Below are 22,461 nucleotides of genomic sequence, written 5' to 3' on the forward strand. Positions count from 1 at the left end.
TTTTTTTTTTTTTTTTTTTTTGTGGTGTGTTGCGAGCTTAAGACTTGACTTGTAGTCGTGAGAGATGGCACTTGAAAAGACTTTAAGAGATGAACTTGCTACAGGTCTATAAGTGACTTGGCTTCGTCTTATAAACTATAGTTTTCAGCTTTAATGGCTTTACTATCGCTCATGACTAGTGAAGGGTGCATGTTATGGAGACGTGACTAGAAGTGTTCAAAAAAATTAGATGACTCGAAATTATTTGTATGATTTGGACTGGTTTGAGTTCAAATAATTGAAAATTTTGTAAATTAGTTTCGTTTATAGGTAATTCTAAAACTATACTGGGTTAAATTAAATTGGTCCTAATTGATTATTAATTTTAAAAATATATATTTTTACTTATGTATATATATTAATTATATAATTATTTATTTTCTAACTACTCATTAAAAATAATTTTTAACTATTTGAAAATTAATTCTTTAAATATATATTGAAGTTGATTGGTCAATTTTATAAATGTTTCAAAATAAATAAATAAATATTTTACCATAGAGAAATAAAATTTTGAATAAAAATTTTGAATTACAATAGAAGTTTATATAATTGAACCATATAAAAATAATTGCCTATTATCGATTCTTTTATTGTAGATTTTTTATGTAATCTTTTTCAACCAAATAAAAATTTATTGTTTTCTTTACATTTTTAAAAATATATATTAATTTGTTTTTAGACATAACGCCATATCTCTTCAATTTATTCGATATAACAATTTTCCAAAAAAAAGGTTAATTATTCATAATATATCTATAAATATAAAGTCATAACAAATATATAATATTACAATTTTTGTTTTAGATTTATATTTAAATTTGAGTTTTTTTTTAGTGATATACATATGAAAATAAATCAAAATCATTTTAATTCTAAAAAAATATTTCCACATAAATTTATTTATACTCTAATTTCAATTTCATTTTTTTCTTTTATGTTTATATAAAAATTATTTAACTTCTTTTCTTACTACGGATCTATTTAATATAAAAATAAAACCTATCGTACATAAAATAAAATCATTTCTATAAACTATTACAAGTTAACGATCTATTAAATACAATCTTAAAAATTTAAGAATCATACTTCTTACTTAGCCACTTTAATAACGAATAAACTAATATCGGATTGAAAATTTAGCCACGAACATTACGTTCTAGATCCACCACCGAGCGAGCGAGCGAGCAACCATCTGTTAACATTGATACAAGGTAAAGTATGATGGGAATAACACATTTATTTTCTCCTTGCTTACAATGAAATCACATAAGAATATAAGGGAAAACCAGAAAGCTTCAGTACTCATACATAACAGCAGCAGCAGCTGGTGGGACATAGCAGACAACCATGCCACAGGAAAACGGGAATAACAACAAAAAAAATACCATAAAATCTATTATGACAAATTAATGGCATCATCGGCTATCTCCCTGCGAGGATACATCACCAAAAACAATTGCTCAACTACTCTCCATACAATGAGGAACGAGATTTTTAGGAGTCTTGAGGTGTCTCAAATCTCGTTGGGGTGTCAATACCCATCATACAGCAAAGGCCTGATATTAGGATTATGAGCAACACGATCCCCTGCATAAGTGGAGATTTGGAAGAAAATTTTAAGTCAAAATGGCAGCCCATTTAACCGGTGAGACTCGTGAAGAACACGCATAACGAGATGAAAGCGCGCTAAAAGGGAGGTAATATGATCAAGGTTTTGGGGAAAGGGTAAAACTTTATCAAGAACTAATAGCCAAATAGATATGGGAATTGGTGCACATGATTTTTACCATTCAGCGGCATAAGCAAGAAGATAACCAGAAATTACCACCAAATATGCCATTTAAACAGTGAGACTCGTGAAGAACACACATAACGAGATGGAAGCATGCTAAAAGAGAGGTAATATGATCAAAGCTTTGGGAAATGAGTAAAACTTTATCTAGAACTAATAGGCAATAGATATAGGAATTGGTGCACATATGATTTTTACTATTCAGCGGCAAAAGCAAGAAGATAACCAAAAATTACCACCAAATATGCCATTTAAACAGTGAGACTCATGAAGAACACACATAACGAGATGAAAGCGTGCTAAAAGAGAGGTAATATGATCAAAGTTTTGGGAAATGAGTAAAACTTTATCTAGAACTAATAGGCAAATAGATATAGGAATTGGGTGCACATATGATTTTTACTATTCAGCGGCAGAAGCAAGAAGATAACCAAAAATTACCACCAAATATGACGATCACATGTAATTATCTTAGAAATAAAGGGTGTTCTTTCTTTTATGCCTGGTGTGTTGGGGCAGAGGAGATAAGATGAGGGAAACAAGAAGATTGGTCCAGATGATAATAAACTAAGTAACATGAAAATCTATTCCTAAATCTTGATAATGAAACTACAATGCTTTGCCTAGTTCGCCTACCAAATTCCATGCTGAAAGAAGTCATTAGTGTCCAATTTAATACAAGGTGCAGCCAAAATATACAAATTATAAAGCTAGAATATCACACATAATGACAGTTAGTGACTCACAACAAAGAGGCCCTCGAGAAGAGATGATTTAATTTGGCAGACTTCATCACAGAAATTTGCTGATTTAGTTGATCCATTTCCAGAGGAACCCTCAGCAAGAAATCTTTCAAGCTTCATAGAAGTATGGCGAATGGACCGAAAGGGATCCGATACATAGAGAATTTCATACTTTGACCCAACATGCTCTGCAGAAGTCATTATCTCCAACAAAGCTTTGCCTATAATAATTTCAAAATTCAGCATAAAATGTTGTTAGCACTACTGTCAATCATGTTGCTTGTTCTAATAACCATTGTAAGACAAAGTAAAATGCGTCAACATACTTTCAGAAGCCCATGAATTAACTTCTTTAGGTGAATTGGAACCTCCATGACAGAAAACTACCAAATCTGTCTCTCCCTTTGGCTTCTTTTCCATTCTTGAAACCATATAATCCTACTCGTTTGACGTAGAAAGAACAAATAAGAATATCACAAATGTTCTAAGAAAACAAATGACTATAGTCATATAAAGATAGATTTACATTAATTGAATGCTGCAGGGGAAGTCTCTGGAACGATTCATCCTCAATGGAGCACAACTCATGGAAGGCACTATTGCTGATTCCAAGATCATGCCCACACGATTTTTTGAACTCTGAGATCAATGAATTTTCAATCGTCCCGCTTTCTGGTGCAGCCACATAAGGAAATGCCAAGGAGAAGTTAGACCTTGAGAAAGAGACCTGTGAAAATTGATCCTGGATTTAGAGACAAGACTCAAAGACATGCAGTTTTAGAATTTATAAAGCAAATTGCTTTTGCAAACCTTCAGTAAGTCCTTAAGGTTTGGATCCACGTGCCTGCTCAACATAAAATCTGATTGCAACTATGAAAACCAAACGAATCGTCAAGGAAAAAATATGTGAACCAACATAACAATGCATCAAACTATTATCCTGAATAATAGAAAAAGTATTTGTGGTACACTAAAAAATTTGCAAGAAAATAATTGAACAAATTCACCAATTAAAGAATTACATGATGAAGACTGAATAATCTCAAAATTTATATATTCCTACCTCTGAACCAACAAAGACTATTGCAAGATCCACATGCTGCTCTACATTCTTTCTTGAGCACTGAAGAAATAAATAACAAATAAAATATAAATATAAGAAGAAATCAAGAAAAAAGAAAGGCAAAACAGCTAGCTTTTCTAAAAATAAAAATTGTGCATGCAGAATAGACTTGAAATGTACAAGATATCTTAAAAAACTAGTGATAGAGAACTTCAGAACAAGATGTGAAATGTAACAAACACCAGAAATTTTGACCAGCCCCCTTCATACAGAACAGACTTTGCCAGCTCCTGTGGAGAAATGGTCTGGTAATCAACAGATTTTTCGATCATGTTGTTTGAAAACCTGCAACCATATGGTACAACTATTAAATTATGCCTAGAACAATGATACATAGTATATAACATGTCCAAAAAGGAATTTATGGGGACATCTAAAAGTTAGAGACAATTGATCCAACAATGAAGAGGGCGATCCTGAACAATTGTATCTAAAGATCAACTTAAGTATATATATCATTCATTTGCAACAATTTAACACACAAAAAATGTCATACGGCGTACCCATGGTGATGATGAGGAGACCAGAGGAATGCAGGAACAGTGGATGGCAAAGATGAGCTAGGTTCAAATGTCGCTGCCACCAGGAGAACAACAAGAAGCAAACCCAGCTTGGGCACGTCCACCTTCTTCATCTCTCTGTTTCTGCACATCATCAAGATGAGGTGAGTCCAGAAAGAGTTAGAAGTTCAAATATGATTTGAAAAAGCATACAACAAGATATAACATACATTTAAAAAACATATAACAAGTTAGAGAGTTTAGATGCAAAATTAAAAACAATAATCAAATTGTGTTTATCGTTCAAATGTTGGCCAAATTGGATCGGAAATGTCCTCACTCACTTGAGCCATTCACTTAAACGATGTCTTACCAAGGCAGAGAAACTACGACTTAGTTGTAGTTTCTGAAAATTTTCACGTATTTTAGGAACTTTTAAGAATTTTAGAAACAAGAAATGGGAAAGATTTTCACATATTTCACATTTATTTCTAGTTCATTTTGATTTCTTCAATCCAACCCATTCGAACATGGGAGGAATTGGAATGAGTTCAAATTTAATCTAAAATCCTTCCAAATCCGTCTTATTTCAGACGAAACCAAACGACGAGACAAAACAGGATTTGAAATCAGATGGAAATTCAAATCCTAATTTTTTGTTCAAACCAAACAAAATAAATGACACTTCAAATCCGTTCTGATTTGAAATCCTTTCAAATTCAGGGTTTCCAAACAGATGGGGGAAAACAACAGGTAAATATCATAAGAAACTGATTCCAAAAGGAAAGAAATTTTGCTTACCAGAGAAATCAACGCCGAAGTAGATTTGATTAACCCTTCCTGTTCGTCGCTCCTGTACAGTGGATGGTGCAATTGAAAGGGTTTATCACGGTGATTCTCTTCGAAACAGCGATCGAATAGCGAACACTCACTCGATCTTAGATCTTCGGAACCAATAGCTTTTTTATCGTTTCGTTCTCTCTCTTTTTTATTTAATTTAATTTATTTTTATTTTTTGTTTCTCGTTAAAAATTCGTCATAATATTCTCCCATTTTTTCCCTTTAAAATAATAATTTATGTAAATTGATAATATTCCTAGAATAAATAACAACTATTTTATTGGTTTTTCCTCTTTTTCGATCAATTCAATAATCATTTAATTTTCCAAAAAATAATTTAATTGAATTCTTTTATTATATTGAGTATGAAATTTAAAATTTAATAGAAATCATAATTATAGGCCATAATTAATAATTATTTTAAAAAATATTTAGTTTTTTTAATAAAATATATTCGTATTTAATATAAATCAGCTATTTATAATTATTTAAATTTTGGCTTAATTTATTAAAAGAACGGTAACAAAATTTTTCAATCCTATTTTAAAATAAAGTTTTGTTCTTACGTAGCGTCGTGTCACTGATTCATACGTTAATTGATATAAAAAAATTTAGACGGAAGATACAAAACTATGGGCGAAAATCAAAGACACTGAACATAACTTACGACAAATAGACATTGAGCTTCATAGATCTGTGCCTGACATGACAATGAGGATTCCATGTATGACAAATAGACACCGAGATTCGAAGGTTGGGTGATCAGTAGCTTCCAAGCCCATGAGTCACCCTTGTCTATCAACCATATATATATATATATAGTCCGCGCATGGAATTATAAAAATAATATTAAAATCTTTTATAACGACTTTTTTATATATATATATATATATATATATGTAACGGCTCAGATTCATCGTTGGGTTTCCCCTCAACGCTTTAAAACGCGTCTGCTAGGGGAAAATTTCTACACTCTTATAAATTGTGGTTTGTTCTCCTCTCCAACTAACGTGGGACGTCACAATCTACCCCTTTCGAGGCTCAGCACCCTTGCGGCAACTCTTTCCTTCCTCCAATCGATGGGGGACCCCCCCAAATCCTCCTCCTTTGGGGCCAGCATCTTTACTAGCACACGGCCTCGTGTCTAATCCCCTTCGAGGAACAGCTAGAAGGCTGGCACATCGTCCGGTGTTTGGCTCTGATACCATTTGTAACGACTCAGATCCACCGTTAGCAGATATTGTCCACTTCGGACTTTTCTGGGCTTCCCCTCAAAGCTATAAAACACATTTGGTAAAGTGGTGTTTTGTTCTCGTCTCTAACCAACGTGGACATCACAGTATATATATATTCATTAGAATTAAGCCTAAACTAGTGGTTAATGTTAATTTTGAGATTTATTGAAATGGGGACTAAATTTAGCAGTTTTTAACCTAAAAAATGGTCTAATTCTCTCAAGAAATTCCTTCCACACTCTTTCAAAATTTATCCTTCTTTGTAACTGATTCTGTCTTCACGTTATTCCGTTCTCGCTGTGCATCGAACTCGTGTTCCTCGCGAGCTCGCGCACGCTCATGAATTTCGCGGTCTAATTCAGCTCAGAAAGGGGGAAGAGGCTCAAAAGAGGAGAAGAATCAGAGAGAGAGAGAGAGCGACAGAAAAGAGTGTAGGAAATCAAATTATCGAGTGGGGAGTGCGGTGGCCGGAGGTGGATACGAGGTTGGGACGGTTCACTGGTGGGTGGGTGGTTTTTCTTTCAAATGGTATATGATGCTTTGCAATTCATTGAGAGATCGAATTCGGCCATGGCTTCGTGATTATGACAGGCTTCAATCTTTCGCAGTTATTCTCATTTATATACAGGTGCATTCTTCCCCCTATCTCCGCCTTCTTTTCTTTGTTCTTCGTTATTTACGTTTTTTAATTCTTAATCTAATTTATCTACATACGTATGAGAAAGATCGGGTGCGCATTGGTTGGATCCCTAGGGGCATTGTACAACGGTGTATTACTTGTAAATTTGGCGATCGCATTATTTGCTTTGGTAGCCATCGAGAGCAGCAGTCAGAGTCTTGGCCGTACATATGCTGTTCTCCTGTTCTCTGCGATTTTCCTCGACATCTCCTGGTTCCTTCTTTTTGCCTACGACACATGGTCTCTCTCTAGCTCTCTCGTTTTAGTAATCCCAGCATGTTTAGTTTGTTTGAGAACGTGAGTCTGGACTGCTTGGTGAATTTAGCGATGTCTTGTCCTTGTCTATAGAGTAAAATTTGAAAGGATGCATACAGAACAAGTATGTTGTTATAGTATAATTCTACAAAGCATATTGATATGATTAGTATGATAGCCAGCATGATCCCTGTCCGCCCCTAAAAATGCATTTCCAACGTTGAAGCTGCTTATTATACTCCTACAGTTCTTTACTCTTTAACTAGTTGGATAATTTCATGATAAACCTTCCTCACCGGTCCATGGAAGCACTGCTGTATATGAGATAGATGAAGCTAATTTGATGAATGCAGAAACTTCACACTCAAAGTTGAAATTCTAATTCCGGACGAAATATGATTTTGAATTAGCTATGATTAATTAAAAAGGATTTTGAAGGGAGCTTTGATGTTGTATAGTTGCAACAATACTTGTACGTTTTATACGTTTTGAAGAAAGCTTCGATATTGTATAGTTGGAGAGGGTTTTTTATTATTTATTTATTATATATATATTTTTTTTCTGTAAAAACTTATTTGAACAATGCATTCTCCTGACACCCATCTTTGTGCCTGCATTTTCTTTTTTAATGCTCATCAAGTGCGTACGTGCATAACGTGCTTCTAGATTGATGCATGATGCTGATTGCTGGCTATTTTACCCTGTTAATTGAATGAAAGATTGCTTATATGCAGGAACATCTCATCTGAGAAATATGGACCCTTTTTTACATTTTCAGTGAAGCTTACTCTAGCAATGCAGATTACTGGATTTTCTGTTAGACTATCGTCTTCACTACTGTGGATTCAAATTTACAGATTGGGGATTTCATACATGGAAACTCCAATCCCCCGAGAGGCAGATTATGATTTGAGAAATAGTTTTCTTAGCCCTGCTACTCCAGTTGCAGTTAGAGAGCCCTCAGTTTCTGATGATATAATAGGGGGCTCTATCTATGATCCAACTTATTACTCGTCCCTCTTCGAAGATGGTCAAGATAGTAAATGTCTGTCTGGGGTAACGTATCAATTTATTTTAAGCACGCTTTCATGCAACCGTCATTGATCCATTGTCATTCATTTACTAGTTCTAAATTTTCTGCTGCGATCCTATTGCTTTATCCATTTAGTTTTCCATGGTATTCTTTTTATATGTAGTTAATATCATACTGAATTTCAGCATTCAATTCTTACAAGATGAAGAGGGTTAGCCTTATTACAAGTTTCCTTTACTGAATGAAGTTTTTTTGTTTATAAATATTTTTGAAGAGCAAATAAAATTTTATCACTATTACTATTATTATTATTAGTATTATTGTAGAAATCCACTTTATTAGGATGAATTGGAGCTAAACTGATTTCAAATGTCTTTAAAATTTGTATTGAATAGGTGACCTCTTCACAAAGTCTAATCTAAATCCTTGATGTTTGCTTATAAACCTACTACCATCGAGTAGGACCTTTGGATGAAGTGAATGGCGTCAATTCATCTCCATGAGTTCTTAGCTATATTAGACCTAATAGTGGGAGTGAGATGAAAGATCAAGCAAATGAGAGAGAATACTTACTAACAAACACTCTCCATGACCCGAGAGTCCTTGATGGTTTGTAATGTTCTAGTAGTAGATTACACAAAGTGCTCCCTTTCATCATTGATGACATGCAAATGGTTTTTACAGGAGACATGCCATTTCTCTTGCAGCTGAATCATTAGATGATTACCATAGCAATAATAATAATGGCTTCATCCCCAAGATTTTTTCCCCTTTCGTTTGATAGGAGAGATCAATTTTGGAAAAGTATATGAGAAGTATGTGAGAAGGTTGATGGATCCTCCACTTAGATATGATAATGGAGCGAAAAGGTTTCAGCCTTTAGATGGAGAAGTGGATCTACGACTCTCTCCACTACAATGGGAGGACTATTTGAGATATAAGGCAGGAGGATTTTCTTTCTCCTTTTCCTCTCTACTCTGGTGGTCGATTCTTGGAGTTGGTTTGTTGAAGTTAGTAAAAAAAAGGATAAGTTGGAAGGTTTTAAGACTGGAAAAGATTAAAGTGATGAAATTGTGATAGTTTCAAATTGATGAAATTGTGGCATTTTTTTGTTGAAGATCGTTGGCCCTCGAGCTTGAATATAAATATTCAATATTCCTCTTTGACCATGTGAATGTGGACAAAAAGCGTCTTCCTTCACATGTACTAGTGGATCCAAGTGTAGATAACATTAGTAAAAAGTTGGCTGAATGAAAAGGCTTCCTAATATTGAAGGCATGAAGACTTGCTATTGTTACTTGGTGCCTTCTGTTGTTCCTCTCTATTTTTTTAACATATTGTTAGATCCCATATTGGTTGGAGAGGGGAACGAGAAGGGTGTGGAAACCTCTCCCTAGTAGACACATTTTAAAACCTTGAGGGGAAGCCTAGAAGAGAAAGCCCAAAGAGGACAATATCTGCTAGCGGTGGGCTTAGGTTGGTACAAATGTTATCAGAACCTGACATTGGGTGGTGTGCTAGCGAGGACGTTGGGCCCCCAAGGGGGCTGGATTGTGAGATCCCATGTTAGTTGGAGAGGGAACGAAACATTCTTTATTAGGGTGTGGAAACCTCTCCCTAGTAAGCGTGTTTTAAAACTTTGAGGGGAAGCTCATAAGGAAAAGCCTAAGGAGGACAATATCTGCTAGCGGTAGGCTTGGGCTGCTACAAATATATCTGAGGTAAAAGCCCGTATTTATTTAGAGAAAATTATTAGAGACTTTCTTTAGAGAGGTGCAAAGAGTAATGGGGTGGTCATTTAGTCAGCACCTTAGCCAAATGGCTACGAACCAGAGATATTCCGAGGATGATAAATGTTGTAGAAAATAATTATTAGAAGCAGGTATGATCAATACAGAGATGTTTGGTTCCCAAACCATTTGAAAGTGAAAGACCTTTGTTACCCATGGAAGGACATCTCCAAACTAGGAGTTTCTTGGAAGTTAACTCCCATTGTAGGTCTGTCCTGAGATAAGATGTTGGAAAGATAGTTGGCTATCCTTCTTCGCTTGGTGATACTTTTCCCTGATTATTCTTTTTAAACTACAAGTTTTTCTATATTTATAGCTATGGGTTGACCTCTAACAAAACTTAGAATCCTTAGTTTAGAAGAGATATTGTGATAGAGAGGTGGAATAATGGACGAAATGGGGTTTCTTTATTATGTTCCTTAATATTCATAACCATGATAAATTTAGCCAACCAAGTTGTTCACCTCGACCCTTCTTTTTTTGAATGAACACTTAGCATGTTGATATGGAAAAGAAACTATAACTTTTTATGTGGTCCTTAGCCTGCAATAACCTTTATACCTTGGATAGAGTACAAAAAGAGAGCCAAATTATGCCTTATTGCCCCATATATGTTTGATGTACGAGTCAAGCCAGCATCCAACGACCTCCTCCTCCATCACTGTTATTTGCTTATAGAGGCTGAAGTTTCATTTTAATCCTTTTTTTTTTTTTTTACTTGCAGCTTCCCTAAGAAGATTGAATGTGGGCTAATTGAATTAATCTATGCTGGAGGTTAAAGGACAAAGCTAGAGTTTAATGGTGTAATGCTTGAAGTGCTCAACTTTTTAAGCTCACCTTCTTTGATTTTGTGGGTCATGTATGCGACCTCTTTATATTGGGGTTGGAGCTGTTTCTTCAAGGAGGTTGGCTTGAGTATGGCTAGACATAAGTGCAGTGAGATGATTGAGAGGTTCCTTCTCCACCTTCCTTTCATGGTAGGGGAAGGTTGTTGTAGCTGAATGGGGTGTGTGTTGTTTTGTATGGTCTTTGGGAAGAGGAGAGGAATACCAAGGTCTTTAAAGTGCTTGAGAGAGAGGTTTTGGTGTGACGGTTGGGCTCTTAATAGGTTCAACGTCTCTTTGTGGGCTGCGATGGTTAAGCTGTTTTATAATTATCCGTTAGGTTTTGTTTTTGTTAGATTGGAGACCCTTTCTTTAGTTTGCCTCCTTTGGTGAGCTCTCTTTCTTGTACGCCCTTGTACTCAATTCATTTTTTTTCTCCATGGAAATTTGGTTATTCATAAAAGAAGGTAAACGACCCCTATTTGGAGTGCCCTAACAAATCTTTTTGTAATTGTCCCTCGTTCCTTGAGTGGAGACCATTTTTTTACTCCTCCTTGTTAGGCTCAATGATGTGTGTCTAGGTTGTTGTTTTTAATAAAATCATTTTTTTTAGTAATAACTTTGTTTCCTATCCAAAAAGGGAGACTTGAGAGGCCATAGGTTAGAATCTATATATCTCGAGTGAAAAGGGAGTCTTGATATGTTGTCTACATCTATAATCAGGGGAATAACAACTTTTAGGTCTTAATAATATACTAAGCATATATGAGGCAATAATACTTTTTATCAATAAAAATTTGATTTTTGTACTCCTCAAGCTGGATGATATATTCTAGTCATTTTGTTGAAGACCAACCCTACCATTGGTTCGTTGTAGAGCCTTGTAAATGTTTGCAACTTGTTATTAGGAAGACACATCTCTCAAGTTGATTATGTTTATTTCAATTATCTCATTGATGAAGTGCATCTATTTCACCATGCTTCATTTGGTCATTATGTATTTCGATATGCTTAATTCACCATTCGTTGTCCGATAGGGAAATGACAGATGTTGTGGCTTTTTTGTCTTTGATTGGGTAGTTTTTGGTTAGCCTTGGGAGGGACGATTATCGTCTTTGGGGTCTTAATCCTCCTGAAGGATTTTCTTGTAGTTCCTTTCTTTCATTGCCTGGTGAACCCTCTTCCGACCAGCTCCTCCATCTTTTCCTTGCTGTAGAAAGCCAAAATTTCCTAGAAGGTTCAATTTTTTTGTGTAGTATGACTTTCATGAAAATGTTCATATCTTAGATCGTGTTTCAAGGAAGTTGATGGTGGTGTAAAAGAATTAAAATATTAGAGGATAATAGCATTTGTATGCTTTTTTGTTTGGTGAGTATTCTATAAGGTACATTTCATGGATTGGGTATCAAGTTTTCTATGGTGTTGAGGATAGAGATAAACAAAGGCAATATTTTAGGCTACAATTGAGACATGAAAGTTTTTTACGGGTGTCTTGAACTTGAGAATGTAAAAGGACATTAGTTTTTGGAACAGTTTGCAGCTAGAACAACTTCACCTCACCCTGAAGGTGCGTTTTTTGCATTTTAACCACACTGCTTTGTTGTGATGTGTCAACCCAAGAACTTTGTTGCGTAATGCCATGAGATTAAAGATAGTATCCAAGAGTAGAGTTGAAGAGATCACAACTTTTATTAGTTCAATTACTTCTAAGTACTTTAATATTGATTTGAAACTGAATTAGGATCACTTTATGAAAGAATGAACTGTTAACTAGTTTCGAGTTATCTTTAAAATGTCCAACTCAAATGGGCGATCATCAACTAATAAAAGAAATCAACATGTTCCGGTGGCATTTATTTACCTCTTTAAGGTCCCTCCAATATCTCCATGAATAAGAGAGAAAGGTTGAGATGGTCTATTAGAATGAGGTAAAAGATGAATGTGCGTGTGTACGGAGAGTTGAAAGTTCTCACACTCAAAGAGTTTGCTATTTTATTAATTAACAAAGAAGGCTACATATACTTAAGGGAGAAAATAAAAAATTATGGTTGCAACCTCTGAGGGGGGGCCTCTTTTTTGCTCCGGATTGAGAAAAACATAGGCTCTTCAATAACAAAGTTAAGTCTGTTGGAAAGGTTCTCGGATCATGTTTTTGGTTGGTCTCTTTCAGTGTAAGTTCTATGCTCCATATAAATCGTAATGTTTCCCATCTTTCTGCCAATTGGAAGAGTTTGGTTTTCCTCCCCTTTCTGAAATTTCATGCCCTGCATGTGCCTACACCTATGTATTATTGAGCCTCATTCATGTCTTCTGTTTTTTCAATTGACTAACTAACCAATGATAGCATCATTTCTTGCTATTTCTATCTGTAGGTCTCCCATTTTGGTCATGGTGATAATGGTACTGCTTCTGGGTCAGATGTGTCTCGATCAAAGCTGCCCAGACATTTCCAAGTAGCCGACGTGAGTGTACTTATCTCAGATAATGGAATCTGTTAGTTATCAAGGCTTATAGAATTTAGTTCACTTTGCCTAACCAATATCATGTAGTATGCTTATTCGTTGATTCTTTAGGCAAAGAAGTAATCGAGTCTTTAGGCTGCGATATATAGAAGGACGGATCAACTTTCACTAGTGCTTTGTTGATGTTCATCACTGCCCCAGATTGTTTCTGTGCCTCCACCCACCCCACATCCCACATATTGATTTGATTCTAACTGGGTTAAATCTTTGTAGGATGAGCATGCAGCTGGACATCAGCAGCAGACGGTTTAGAGCCCCGAGTTGGCGAATTTGTTGACTATGATGTGCTCCTCCTGTTATTCTGATATGTCACAAATTCCGCTTACGACCAACTACTACTACTACTACTACTCAGGTGCGGTTGGTTCACGTAGAGTCGTGTTTGTACAGCTTCGTATTATTAGATTTATAATTCTTTTTCCAGGATAAAATTTTTTCATTGAAGGAAGTTCTTGTACCGTTCGGCTCTGTGCTGAGTAAAAGAAATGCCATTGGCTTTGAAGTCTCAATAGGGAAAGAAGTTTTTGTATTATTTTCGGAAGGAACAAGGAAATAAGTTAAATAAAAAGTTCATTAAAAAGGTGGAAAATAGTGATCAAGATTGATGCTCAATTTGTTTGTTATCTCTTCGTTTGAAATGAATACCACCAGAAACAACCTTAAAGTATATTGACATTAAGCCCTTTATTTTTTACGACATGACACAATATCTTAGACGTTATAATTAGTTTTAAAGTATATTGATGTCTTTCTAGCTCTCTTTTCTTTTGTCGAACTAAACTTGGAATTGAATGGGTTTTTTAGTTTCTTAGATGTCATGACGATCATATATTTGTTCAGATGTCACCGTCATACTTGTCTAAGGTTTGTTGTTTGTAGTCGCATGACAAATATCCTGGTCATGTTTGTCTAGGACATGTTCATGGTCATGTTTGTCTAGGACATGTTCATAGCAGTACTATTATTGTTGTGTTATTACGAGGGTGCACGACTGTTCACTAAAATTATGTCTACACTCACCCGTGCTAAAAAGTCCCAAAATGTATTATAGGGAGATATGACTAGTTGTCACATTTTTCTACCTCAGTTATATGATATCAAAATCATTGTTGTTGCCTAATCTCTTTTAGCTTATAACATTGCTTTCTTTCATCGTTTTCAACGTATTTTCTCGCTCATGTTTTCTAAAACATATCTCTCAGACATGACTCGAGGTCCGAACGTATGCTGACTTGTTCGTTGGGTTAAAACAAGTGTTGCATAATTGCTGTCTCACCGCTGCAAGAGTACGATTGTGATAGTAGACATATCTATTAAATATATACACATATGTACATCTATTAAACTTTCATACATATAATATACATACGTATTCTCCAATAATCTTCAAGACCTTAACAGTTTATAAAATCATAAAAGAGTAACATTTTGCATATAAACAATATAAACATGGTATGAAACCATATAAGAACCATTTACAACCTGAATAAATACCACTTATTGAGCTTGTGGACAATTTATTTTTGTGTTTCGAGATCACGAATTTTTCAATTAGCTCGTCTTTAAATACCTATGATGTTGAACATATCATGGTTTATGGCCGAGCATTTATGTGCCGATGCACCCTTTTAATAAAAATGAAATACTATTTTTTAGACCCGAAAAAAATTCAAGTCAACAAAACAATTTTAATCTATAGATCTAACTCCTAAATAAATAAATATATATATATATATAAAAAGAATTTTAAAAAGGTTAAATGTTGAATATTTTTTAATATATTTAAATATAGTTAATTTATTAGATATAAAATTAATTATTTGGAGCTTAAAATCTTTAATCTTATATTTAATAGATTTATATATATTTAAAAAAAAATGGTTGAATGGATAACTTAATAACAAAAAAAAGTAACCATTGAATAACGTATGGCCCACAAGATTATTAAAAATTTAGAAATGATTTAAATACGTTTTAACTTAAAATTAATTACAAATTTAGTTTCTAAATATTGAAATTTGTGTTTAATTTCAACTAATTTAGTCCGTAAACATTTGATTATTTGTTCTTCAAAATTCATGGACGCAACAGAGGAGAGAGAGAGACAGAGAATGTTTATTTGTTTCGTTTCATTGTATTGTTTGTTGAATTATCTCTCTCCCTCTCTCTCTCTCTCTCTCTCTCTCTCTCTCTCTCTCCCCCTCTCTCCCTCTCGCGCGCGCGCTTTGGGCTTCGCCTCGGCCTCCGTTCCGTTCCCTTTTCCACCCAATTCGCTCTATTGTATCGGAGCAATCGCACGGATTCCTGGAAATTCCTCAACCAGATTCTTCTACGCTTCGTTTTGGTTTTCAAGTAATTCCCTTTTCGATTCTTCTTTTTTTTTTGTTTTCGTTTCTCATTTCCTCCGCCAGATTATATAATTGTTTGTGTTTGTAATTATCATTTTCGTTACAATTTCATCAATTTTGAATCTATGGCTATCGTTTTCTCCAATGCCGAGGAGACGTTTTGATGATTGCTGCAATCCCCCTTTTGATGGTTGACCGGGAGGGGGGGATCTGGATCTGATTATTCATGAGATCTGTGTAGAGTTTTCCAAGTTTTTGCGCATTCCACTTCGCATCTGATGAATTTTTCTTTTCCGAGATGAGTTACATATGATTTGTGATTATCCCGTTCTGTTTATTTCTTGGTGACAGAAAATAGATTAGCGGAAGCTGTGGTTTCTTGCGGGGAGGATATCATCATCCTACAAAGGGGAAAAGGTGGAACGAACCACGCGTTGAGGATGGACGAGTCAATTGCAACAAGATATTGGTGTCACATGTGTTCTCAAATGGTGAATCCCATCATTGATGTAGAAATTAAATGCCCCTTCTGCCGTAGTGGCTTTGTCGAAGAGATGAATAACGGCGATATTTCCCGTGACAATAATGAGCTCGAATCCGATTTTGGATCGGAGCGAGCTTTATCTCTTTGGGCCCCGATCTTGCTTGGTATGATGGGAAATCCCCGTGGGCGGCGAAGATTCAGGCATCTAGAGTTCGATGAGGATGATGGTGATAACGACAATGATGAAGGGGAAGGGCATCGCCTGACTGAGCCGACTGACTTGGACCGAGAGCTTGATTCAGTCATGAGGAGGAGGAGAAGTTCAGCTACCATTCTACAATTGCTCCAAGGTATTAGAGCTGGAATGGCAACTGAATCAGAGAATTTTGAGAGAGAGAGGAACAGAGAGCGAGAGCGGGTTATTCTCATAAATCCTTTCAATCAAACCATTGTAGTTCAAGGAGGAGGAGGTCAAACTGAGAATCAAAACCACCCCATTGGGTCGTTGGGTGATTATTTCGTTGGACCTGGTTTGGATTTGCTATTGCAACATCTAGCTGAGAATGATCCTAATAGATATGGCACTCCACCAGCGCATAAGGAGGCTGTTGATGCGCTACCCACAGTGAGAGTTAAGGATAATTTGCAATGTTCAGTGTGTTTGGATGATTTTGAGGTTGATGCAGAGGCCAAAGAGATGCCGTGCAGGCATAAGTTTCACACTGGTTGTATTCTGCCATGGCTGGAGCTTCATAGTTCTTGCCCTGTTTGTAGGCATCAATTGCCTGCAGATGAATCCAAGCGAGATGTTGATGGTGGTGGGTCTACTAGGTTCATGGGTGACCTCAACATTAATAACAATGGTGGTGGTTTTGGGGAGATTGAGGATGGGAGAAATAATGCATCTGAGAGTAGATTTTCGTTTCCATGGCCATTCAATGGCTTGTTTTCATCGCAAGCTGGAGCTGGAAACTCCTCCGGAGGAAGTACAAGTGATTCTCAAAGGGATGACAGTTCCATTTGATTATCATATGAAGAAGCTGTCTGATATCGATGATGTCGATGTCGGTGTTGGTGTCGATGTCGATGTGGTGCTTGTGCACTGCTTGCGGAATCGATCTCGTGTATGTATGCATATAAATGTAAGTTTGTTATACAATTCTATACAGATGTCTTGCCGGCTGCCGTTAGAGGAATCTCCCTTATTGTTATTGTACCAACATTGTAGATGCTCCGCTGCTTTAATTCCCATTCTTTCCTTCAACTCCAATAACAAATATGGCTTGAGTTTTTGTTCAACGTCGCCTCAATTGTGTATGTATCCAACTACTTTTACTGTTTTAAGAATCTCAATATTAGTTTGGTTGATATCCAAAATTTGAAGTTCTTGTCTTTTGATTCAAAGAAAATCATACAGACACAAAACTGTTACTTCCCCTGATGCATTAGATGTCTCTTTACAAAGCTTAAAAGGTAATATCATTATCAATGTCAAAATGGAGCACAGTTAGTTAAATCTCGAGAGGGGAACGAAACATTTCTTATAAAGATGAAGTCTAAGGAGTGAAAAAACTCTTCCTAGTAGACGTCGGTTCGGTGGAGAGGGGAACAGAACATTCCTCATAAAGGTGAAGTCTAAGAAGTGAAAAAACTCTTCCTAGTAGACACTTTATAAAACCGTGAGGCTGACGACAATATCTGAATATCTGCTGTCTGCTAGCAGTGTGCTAACTCTCCCTAGTAGACACCTCTCGCCTCTCTCTAGTAGATGCGTTTTAAGATCTCCCTAGTACACAACTAGGCCAGGCCTTAACGGTCTAAATATCTGCTATCTGCTAGCAGTGTACTAACTCTCCCTAGTAGACACATCTCATCTCTCTCTAGTAGATGCGTTTTAAGATCTCCCTAGTACACAACTAGGCCTTAATGGTGTAGGCCGTCGCTAGTGGTGTACTAGATCTCTCTAGTAGACACATTTTAAAACCGTAAAGCCGTTAAAGTGCTAGAAGACAATATTTACTAGTACTAGATCTCTCTAGTAGACGCATTTTAAAACCGTAAGGCCGTCAACGTGCTAGAAGACAATATTTACTACTAGTGTACTTGCTCTCCCTAATAAACATGTTTTAAAATCGTGAGACTGATGGCGATACACAACGAGTAGCTAGTGGCGTACAGCGGTAGTCCAACGAAAACGGGAGGCATCCTCCTTTCTACCTCCAAGAGAGAGGCCTGGCAAAAGGCTCCAATTAATTGATGAACATAACATAATTATTTCAAAGCAAATGAACTGCCTGGTTTCCAGTAAATGGACAGTGTCTACATCATAAAAAGAAATATGGAAGCATTCCAAAAATGCTTATCACCAGAGGTGTATGTTAAAGAGGTGGTTTCAACGATGAACCCAAAAACAATGAAGAAAATCAAGAGCAATTATTCGAATTAACCTGTGCTCTTGGTAAATGGCAAAAAAATAAACTTCCAAGAGCGTGATTCCTACTACTTCACAGTCAAAATCTTGATCACAGATGCTGTTCCGACGCGATGAAGCGCCACGACAGAATCTCCATTCTTGCAGAGGCCCTTCAACTTAGCATGCTGAATAGCGAACTCTATTGCTTCTTCTGTTGTCTCGGCATGAGACGACCTTGCCGATGCTGTGCTAAGAACCGGCACCAAGCCACGAAAGATTAAGCTATGCCTTGCTGGAGCTTCATCGCTGCACGACCAATCGAATGAATCTGTCTTAATCTCGGGGACGACCACGGACAAGATGGGTGTTCCGGGTCTATACTTGGCCACCAATTTTGCTGTGCTTCCTCCTCTGGTTAGGACAAGGATAAGAGCTGCCTTGGCAGAGTTTGCAGTCCTAACAGCAGAAGAAGCAAGGCTTTCTAATGGGCTCATGGGAACTGGGGAGTGTTCCATAATTCTTTTAAAGACATCTCCATAATTAAGGGTGCTTTCAGCTTCAACACATATTTTTGCCATTGTTCTAACAGCAAGTTCAGGATATGCTCCGGCAGCTGTTTCACCACTTAGCATAACGCAATCGGTTCCATCGAGAACAGCATTCGCAACATCGGTGGCTTCGGCTCTAGTTGGTCTTGGAGATTTAATCATCGATTCCAACATCTGTGTAGCTGTGACAACAGGTTTTCCCTGGATGTTGCACTTGTATATCATCACTTTCTGCGCCAGAAATATCTTCTCAATCGGAATTTCCATTCCCAAGTCACCACGTGCCACCATAAACGCATCTGAATTGGCTAGTATGTCGTCAAAATTTGCCACACCTTCTTGATTCTCAACCTGTGAGTCAAATTCCAGAAAGATCACAGGGCTGAAATTGCTTTTTGTAAGAGATTTATGGTGCATAAAAGAAGCAATCTCAAAACATTTGTGCTGAGAATCACCAGAAAAGGCTAAATTCTCAGTAATTAGAAACATATTTCGACAGATGTAACTGAATGTACCTTAGACATGAGGAGAATACTCTTGGCATGCTTTCCAAGCAACTTCCGGACCTCCACAAGATCAGAACCTTTCCGAACGAAAGATAGAGCAATCATATCAATGTTATTAGGAACCCCCCATTGTAGTATATCTTCCTTATCTTTCTCTGTTAGGGTAGGGAGATCCACTATAACTCCAGGCAGGTTAACATTTTTTCTTTCACCAAGAACTGCAGAGTTCTCACAGCGACATCGTACCAAACCTGATTCTTTATCACAAGATAGAACTGAAAATGAGATTGTTCCATCTGAACAAAGTATTACACTCCCTGGCTTTACATCCTCAGCTAACTTTTTGTAGCTCATACATATCATATTCTCATCACCCTTCAAGCTGTAGTCGGTAGATATAGTTATCTCCTGTCCTTGTGTTAGTTGGATGGGTTTTCCGTCTTTCAGAAATCCAGTTCGAATCTCCGGGCCCTGTTTTCATTGAAAAGTCATGCATCGACAAAGCTTCATTAGTGCAAAACAGTTGCTTTAAAATGAAAGGTGAAAGTTATGGATGAGGCATCTTCCAGTAACGGAAGTGGCATTTGTATCTTCATGATTCCATAGACATGATTAACTGTATGTTGTAAATTTCAAACATAGTTGTTTTCAACAAAATAAAGATAAGAATGGCATGCGTGATGTAACGGCCCAAGCCTACCGCTAGCAGATATTGTCCTCTTTGGACATTCCCTTTCGGGTTTCCCCTCAAGGTTTTTAAAACGCATCTACATGTGGATAGGTTTCACACCTTTATAAACAATGCTTCATTCTCCTCCCCAACCAATGTGGGATGAAGTCACAAAACAAATTTCCTACGTACTGTAAATCAATAATAAAAGAGATGAAACAGAAATCCGGAAGGCTTTGTTCCTGGCTCTGAAGAAAGCTCAGACAACTAAACAGGAGCAACAATGGTGAATATCACTGGGAATAAACCTCAAAATTATTACTCGCAGTTCAAGTGCTGCCTCTAACTATTCAAGAATATGATTTACCCTCAACGGAATACAAATACGAGAATATCAACTTGATTGTGTTCAAATTAAAGGCAATTAGAAAGTAACAAAGATCCAGACAAAATAAACAAGCAGTACCAAGTTAATGAAGCTATCATCATAATGGCTAAACAGAAGGTGAAAACTGAGGATTAATGGAAGAACAATTTCAGAGGACATTTAGTAAGAATCAGAGTCACAATGGAAAATATCAGTCGCATTCAGTAAAAACAATACACCAACTTCTTCATTCAACTTGTAGAAAATAAATGAATAATTAAAACACATCTGATCAGAATCCTGCAAGCACAAAATCCCTCCCCGTAATTGGCTTGTTGAGAATGTGTTGCAATATGTAAAACAAGTGCTGATTTGTAATTTAGCTTAATATGACAGAAAGTGGAAAAAAAAACCCTAACTTCTGAGTGAAATTCACAGATCATAAGTACGCTAAATTCTATTTGATCTTCTTATTCCCAAGTATGTACAGACAAATTAAGCATTTTTTTTGGGAAACTCGCAGAAGGAAACAGACTTATCATACAAAAGGGAGAAGAAACCAATTAGATTCGCTGGAAACATCGAAATCAAAACCAGTAAAAGCCCAATATATCTGACAGACGAGAATAAAACCAAAACTAGGCGACAAAGGACGAAAAAAAAAAGGTGAAAATTCGAAAATAAATAAAATGAAATGGAAAGTTCGGAAGAGATGAGATCGAATTCCAGATAATATATGGATCAGAAAGGGGAAAGGTAGACATACAGAAACGAAAAGCAAGAAATCGAGGGTTTGATCAAATCAAGTAAAGTGAGATGAGTTATGAGAACGAAGGTTGAGAGAAACCTTGGTGTCAAGCATGACGGCGCAGAGAATACCGGTGTTTTCCATCGCAGCGCGGAGATTGTCAAGGGTCTCCTGGTGATACTCGTGGGATCCATGAGAGAAGTTGAAACGAGCAACATTCATCCCAGCCTTCAAAAGCTTCTCGACCATGGGCACAGACCTGGATGCCGGCCCCAAAGTGCAGACAATCTTAGTCTTCGGCTTCTTCTCAATCACTAATCCGTCCATTTTTTGTGGTTGATTATGGATTCGGTCAAGAGAGGATCGGATTAAACGATCGAACGAGGAAGAAGAAGATCCAAAAAAATCTGTAGAACAGAGACGAAAGAGAGAAAAAGAAAACGCGGATCGGTGATCGGACGGGAGAAATCGAGGAGGTCTGGATCGAATTGATTGTTGGAAGGTGAGGGAGGAAGAAGGAGAAGGTTTCGTAAATCTCAGTGGGGATTTTTTCAGGTCAACTGTAAAACGGCGTGGCGCTACCGCATCGCATCACATAGCTTCGTTATTTTTTTATTTTTTTTTTCCTTATAAAGAAAAATAATAAAATATCATTGACTAACAAATTTTCAAATTTATTGCTTTTATTAATTTCAATTTTGCATTTATGAAATCATCTATATATATATATATATTTTAACTTTTACTCCACATTAAATCCTAATACTTCCGAATAAAAATTATTTAAATATTATAAATGAAATTTATGAAGTTTAATTAAGGAACCTAATTAAAACTTTTAATTTGATTAATATTATTTATATTATATAAAATATCTATTGAATCTCATCTTAATAATTGTTCTTCCTCGTTGGGTTGGTTCTTTTAGAATTTGATAGTACCTACGTGTTTGTGTGAGCTTAGCTATGTAATTATATACTTTTCGAACATGAATACATT

The 22,461-nt window shown here is 36.3% G+C and overlaps 4 protein-coding genes across 6 annotated transcripts; 2 read left to right on the plus strand and 2 right to left on the minus strand.

Moving 5' to 3' along the window:
* Positions 1-1,261: 1,261 nt before the first annotated feature.
* Positions 1,262-5,150, minus strand: LOC111459798. The gene is made up of 9 exons (XM_023102862.1): positions 5,002-5,150; positions 4,204-4,344; positions 3,883-3,985; positions 3,641-3,700; positions 3,388-3,447; positions 3,104-3,304; positions 2,904-3,015; positions 2,581-2,798; positions 1,262-1,629 (listed from the first exon to the last, which is right to left on the minus strand). The coding sequence occupies exons 2-9, from the start codon at positions 4,332-4,334 to the stop codon at positions 1,537-1,539; spliced, it is 978 nt and encodes a 325-aa protein (XP_022958630.1). The 5' UTR covers positions 4,335-4,344; positions 5,002-5,150; the 3' UTR covers positions 1,262-1,536.
* Positions 5,151-6,500: 1,350 nt separating this feature from the next.
* On the plus strand, positions 6,501-13,961 carry LOC111459800. 2 transcript variants are annotated; one of them, XM_023102865.1, is made up of 5 exons: positions 6,502-6,903; positions 7,001-7,194; positions 7,944-8,265; positions 13,229-13,318; positions 13,592-13,961. In XM_023102865.1, the coding sequence occupies exons 1-5, from the start codon at positions 6,808-6,810 to the stop codon at positions 13,628-13,630; spliced, it is 741 nt and encodes a 246-aa protein (XP_022958633.1). In that variant the 5' UTR covers positions 6,502-6,807; the 3' UTR covers positions 13,631-13,961. The 2 variants fall into 2 exon arrangements, with proteins under 2 accessions (XP_022958634.1, XP_022958633.1); XM_023102866.1 differs by lacking the exons at positions 13,229-13,318; positions 13,592-13,961 and adding an exon at positions 10,757-12,891 and having other exon boundaries at positions 6,501-6,903.
* Positions 13,962-15,512: 1,551 nt separating this feature from the next.
* LOC111459795 (E3 ubiquitin-protein ligase SIRP1-like) lies at positions 15,513-17,512 on the plus strand. Of its 2 annotated transcripts, none has more exons than XM_023102856.1 (2): positions 15,513-15,730; positions 16,078-17,512. In XM_023102856.1, the coding sequence occupies exon 2, from the start codon at positions 16,167-16,169 to the stop codon at positions 17,232-17,234; it is 1,068 nt and encodes a 355-aa protein (XP_022958624.1). In that variant the 5' UTR covers positions 15,513-15,730; positions 16,078-16,166; the 3' UTR covers positions 17,235-17,512. The 2 variants fall into 2 exon arrangements, with proteins under 2 accessions (XP_022958624.1, XP_022958625.1); XM_023102857.1 differs by lacking the exon at positions 15,513-15,730 and adding an exon at positions 15,749-15,963.
* A 927-nt stretch (positions 17,513-18,439) lies between these two features.
* Positions 18,440-22,076, minus strand: LOC111459794 (pyruvate kinase, cytosolic isozyme). The gene is made up of 3 exons (XM_023102855.1): positions 21,562-22,076; positions 19,687-20,148; positions 18,440-19,522 (listed from the first exon to the last, which is right to left on the minus strand). Exons 1-3 carry the CDS (start codon positions 21,787-21,789, stop codon positions 18,710-18,712), a joined length of 1,503 nt encoding a protein of 500 aa, XP_022958623.1. The 5' UTR covers positions 21,790-22,076; the 3' UTR covers positions 18,440-18,709.
* Positions 22,077-22,461: the final 385 nt, after the last annotated feature.

Source organism: Cucurbita moschata, unplaced genomic scaffold (genome assembly GCF_002738365.1).
Source record: "Cucurbita moschata cultivar Rifu unplaced genomic scaffold, Cmos_1.0 Cmo_Scf00022, whole genome shotgun sequence".
NCBI lineage: Eukaryota > Viridiplantae > Streptophyta > Magnoliopsida > Cucurbitales > Cucurbitaceae > Cucurbita > Cucurbita moschata.